At 39.6% G+C, this 4,567-nt stretch overlaps 1 protein-coding gene across 1 annotated transcript; it reads right to left on the bottom strand.

The window, feature by feature from the left end:
• Window positions 1–1,543: 1,543 nt before the first annotated feature.
• On the bottom strand, window positions 1,544–2,794 carry LOC147881078 (uncharacterized). Its single transcript, XM_087402332.1, has 2 exons — window positions 2,234–2,794; window positions 1,544–1,975 (listed from the first exon to the last, which is right to left on the bottom strand). Exons 1-2 carry the CDS (start codon window positions 2,792–2,794, stop codon window positions 1,544–1,546), a joined length of 993 nt encoding a protein of 330 aa, XP_087258458.1.
• Window positions 2,795–4,567: the final 1,773 nt, after the last annotated feature.

Genomic DNA, 4,567 nt, shown 5'->3' with positions numbered 1-4,567 from the left:
GTCCCTGTATCCTAAAAAGAACATAGAGGTGCTATGTGCTCTAATGATCCTAGCAACTCCTTAAAGAATCACACCACAAAATCCAAAGTGTATCCGTCCCCCAAAAAGTATGTCACAGATATGGACAGATAAACATAGAAACAGAGCCTTATATGAGGTAAGGGGCAACAAAATGAACTGCCCTAATAAAAAAAGCCTGCATCTATTTACTGCAATCCCATGCGGGAGTCATTCACGGTTGTACTCTAGAGAGAAGTGCCGGATCACACCTATGCAAGGCAAATAAATCAAGTTAAAGAATTACAATTACCAAACCAAAAGACTTTTGCAAGTCATTAGTTAGAGTACTTACGTGTAGGAGAACAGATAAGGTGCAAGAAATGATATATATATATTCTCCATTTTCCCCACGAAAGAAAGCATTCCATCCTACATGCTCTTCATAACCCAAAAAGCACACAGAGATCCTCTGAGGTCCATAGGCCCCCGCAACTCACCGAGTAAGGATATGATAGTATCTGAGGTGCATGTACCCCCCAAAGAAATGATCTTCGACTTGGAGCTCCAACAAAAAACTCCGAATCTATAAGAAAAAATAATATCAATCTTACACACTAATCTATAGCCAAAATCAGAATCACTTATTGCAAAAAATATAAAGCCACAAAAAGGATAGTTTATTCACCCAAGATAAGATGCAAACTCTAGCAAGTCAATCAGCAGCTGTGGTATCATCAGAGCTGACCAATATCTGGGACCTGTATATTTCTAAATGTCAACAAATATATATTATTAAATAGGTCGGGTTAGAATTTAGCTATCAAACAAGCATGTACCTCTGATATTAGCCGCTAAGTCGGTGGTGAATATGAATGATTCATCCATCCTACCATAGTGCAATAAAGATACACAGTGTCAGAGTATATACAGAGGAGAAAACCACTGAAATCACTAAGCCATAATATTTAGGGAATATACTATGCACTTTATAATATTTCTAAAGAGAATATGAATGGAATATGGTCACCAAAGAAAGTCTGAAGAGGGTTTGAAAGACAAAGAGCATACTTTAGCTTGTTGTTATTGCCAATTGCAAAACTTCCTTGTATACAATGTTGGCGGTAGAAACCATTTCTCCACCATCAGCATTGGCCTCACACGCATCACCTTGAAGGAATACCTTAACAGAATTTGATGATCGGACATGTGAGAAAGCCACATACAGTTAACTACCCATGACTAAACGCTGGCATCGCCAGATATAAGCCAAGAATAGACATCATTCGGCCTTGTGATTTGTTTATTGTCATGGCAAATGCTAGTCGAACGGGAAATTGCCTCCTCCTCATTTCAAATGGAAGTTTCAAGCTACTGGGAAGGAAAGTAATCCTTGGAATGAATGCTCTATCTCCAGCATTGGCACAAGTCATAATTTCAGCTTCTAACACCTTCATGTGGGGTTCTTTGCATATCAATCGGGTCCCATTGCAGAGTCCTTATCGAGGATTCAGATTTCGTAACAAAATGATTGGAGCATTCATCTTCAGAACCAATCGATAAGGTTGTGTCCACCTCCAAGATCAAGGCTGTTCAGATACTCTATTGCATAATAGAAAGGATCTTCACCAGAGTTGATCACTGAATATGCACTTAAATACTCTTTTTCATCCCCCCGCATTGCCCTCAGTGCAGCATTATTGATTGCATTGACCTCAAGGTTTCGAGGTGCTAGAATAGCGCAGTCTTGGAAATATGGTGCATAATCCACAACCCTGGCAAGTCCTTGATACACCCATTGAATAAGGCCTTCCATGGAGTTTGTATTTAAAAGCATTTTCGATGGAATTATGACATCACCTTCTTTTATGCATCTGTTTATCCCATTTCCAATGTCCAAAACCCACTGTATGAATTCATGCTCTGTCGAACTATCACCATTGTGGAGAACTTGCATATTTTGTGTTAGCTTTAATACCTTAATGTATCTCCATAATTTTGAGTAGCATAACATAGCATTGACAATCTCCTCTCGTCCCGCCTTTGGAACCACTGGCAATACCTATCTAAAATCTCCTCCTAATAGTACCACCTTTCTACCAAAGAGCTTATCATTTGACATAATATCTTACAATGTTCGATCCAATGCTTCAAATGCAAACCGATGCGCCATTGGTGCCTCATCCCATATTATCAACTTAGCCAACTTCAAAACATCTGCAAGTTGACTACTGACCTTTACATTGCAAGTGCTAGTGGCATGCAAATCCAAAGGTATCTTGAACTGTGAGTGTGCTATGTGTCCATTGGTCAAGAGCAATGCTGTAATCCCTGAAGATGCACATGCCAATGCGATATGTCCCTCACCAAATAATCGAGACAGCAAACAATTATAGAGAAAGGTCTTTCTCGATCCTCTCAGACCATCAAGAAAGAAAACCTCACCAACATCTACATATATCCTTGCCAAAATCTGATCATATGCAACCCGCTGACAATGATTCAAGGAACTTTCCATCCGTTGGCCAATCTGTGCCTCTTTCTCAGCATTGAACATTCTTTCTTCTTCCAATAAACCATTTGTAGCTGACAAATATGATTTGTCGGGTATAGGCAATCCATCAAACTCTACCAACCTTCGTCCATGCTGACAAAGAATGTGATCCATGCAAATCAATGCCTTAGTTATTGCCACTGCACGTCGGTCGATTACATTCCCCAAACTTGCTTCCAACGCATGGAAGAAATCATCTAAAAGATCGGAGGAGAATCTTTTCCACAAAAGGCTAGGAGACATTGGCTCACAAAAAACCAAAAGTGTGACAAAGAGGTGTCTCAATCGTACACTATTCTGATAAAACACAGCCTCTTGCATACACATAAACCATTCATCATCACTTTCCAACAAACCTCTGGCCACGCATGCTGCCTTGAAAGTCAAAAAAACTTGCCCATCAAAAGTGTGTAGCTCATCAAAAGACTTGCAATCCTTGCAAACGTTAAGCAACATATGCATGAAGTAGAGCTCTCCAGTAGATGGGGAAATATTATACATTCGACCGATGGTATTACCCTGCTTTCTTCTAGTCCACTTTTTACCACCTTTGTTCCAGACTAACTCGCTTGGAAAGTCACCATAGAGTAAATTATTTGAGTCATTGTGTAATTGATTATAAATGAACCATTTTGTGAGAGTAGTCTTTCTGTTTTGGTCTCTATCCACTATGTTTTGCACATCATCATCATCCCAAAATGTAACGTTATTCATCATTGGAAGATGAACCTGCAACCTTTGGACATCTGGTTTTTTATCATGCATAGCATACTCATAAATCCGCTAGCACGCTTTTGATGCTGACACATACCGTGCATCTAAGTAGTTACTAATCTCATCGATGCCACCATCGATTGGGTTGTGCATTTGTGCTTGTCCTTCCACACAATTTATCTCCATCCTGATTCCTAATGGTTGCTCTATCATGGCCCTTGTATATGTATTTATACAAATACTTGACTGCAATAATTGTTGAGCAAATTTCAACATTAATATGTGCCTTGTATTTCATGGAGAGGAAAAGATTAAAAGGCACAATCCAACAATTATCTATTGTAACCCCTTTCAACTGAATCTTTCTACCATCATCTCGACGCATGTAAATAGGATAACCATCATTGCCCACCACAGTTGATTGAGAGAATACACGTGGGTAACGATGACTATATTTGCCATCAATCATGCAAGTAGTAGAGGCATTGACTGCACCACAAGGTCCATGAACATTACACTACCTAACAATCTCATGCAGCTTAGGAAAAAGTGTACTATCGGGTAGCTCTGTGGATACCAATCGATCATAATGACCAATATCCACAGGTTTGAATGTACCTTCCAAAATCAAGAGTATATGCAAGTGTGGCAAGTCTCTCTTTTGAAATTCAATCACAGATACGTACCAGCTACTTTTTAAACAAATCATGCTTCGTAATTGACTGCATCATATCCTTTTGCTTTTGATAAAACACACGGGTTGTCAAATCTGGCCGATCTTGTGCAGTTTGTCCTAGCAGTAATCCTTCAGATATTTCAGGCCAGTTGGGATTGCAAGTAAATGTGATGAATAAATCAGGTTTTCCCTTTACAATGGCCATTGCATCTTGGTATAATTGACACATATATCGTGGCCCTCTAGTGAAAGAAGATGGCAACATGACTCTACGGCCTACAACATTGCCCATTACATTGTGTGCCCCATCAGCTGCATTGACCATGTCCATCAATCCCTAGTAAACCTCTACACATAAAGAAGCTTGATTGTTGCGTATCCAGACCAACCTAGAATCTTCTATACTACTGTACGCATCAACAATGTATTGTTGCAACAATCTCCCCCCATGCAGAAGACATGTAGTTGTATCCGGCCTCACCTGCAAACGGTATGCATAGTACTCTCTTTGCGTAACACTTTTTTTATGTATCTCATGCAATGACATGTCATTAGGAGCATCACTATACAAGATGTATATATGCCAGCCATCCTCTCCTCGAGGAAACAATAGAGCATACATGAGT

The sequence above is a fragment of the Dipteris shenzhenensis genome, chromosome 31 (genome assembly GCF_047967505.1).
Source record: "Dipteris shenzhenensis isolate YYH24624 ecotype China chromosome 31, Dip_SZ_1.0, whole genome shotgun sequence".
Lineage (NCBI taxonomy): Eukaryota > Viridiplantae > Streptophyta > Polypodiopsida > Gleicheniales > Dipteridaceae > Dipteris > Dipteris shenzhenensis.
Note: the sequence above shows the minus strand (reverse complement) of the source record. Positions and strands in the feature narration are given on the sequence as shown.

Bases quoted from the DNA above. Each gene is read 5' to 3' on its own strand.
- LOC147881078 (XM_087402332.1), bottom strand. From the start codon at position 2,794: ATGTCTCCTAGCCTTTTGTGGAAAAGATTCTCCTCCGATCTTTTAGAT. The intron at 1,976-2,233 runs GTCAGTAGTCAA...AGATACATTAAG, and splicing joins CTAGCACTTGCAATGTAAAG to GTATTAAAGCTAACACAAAA.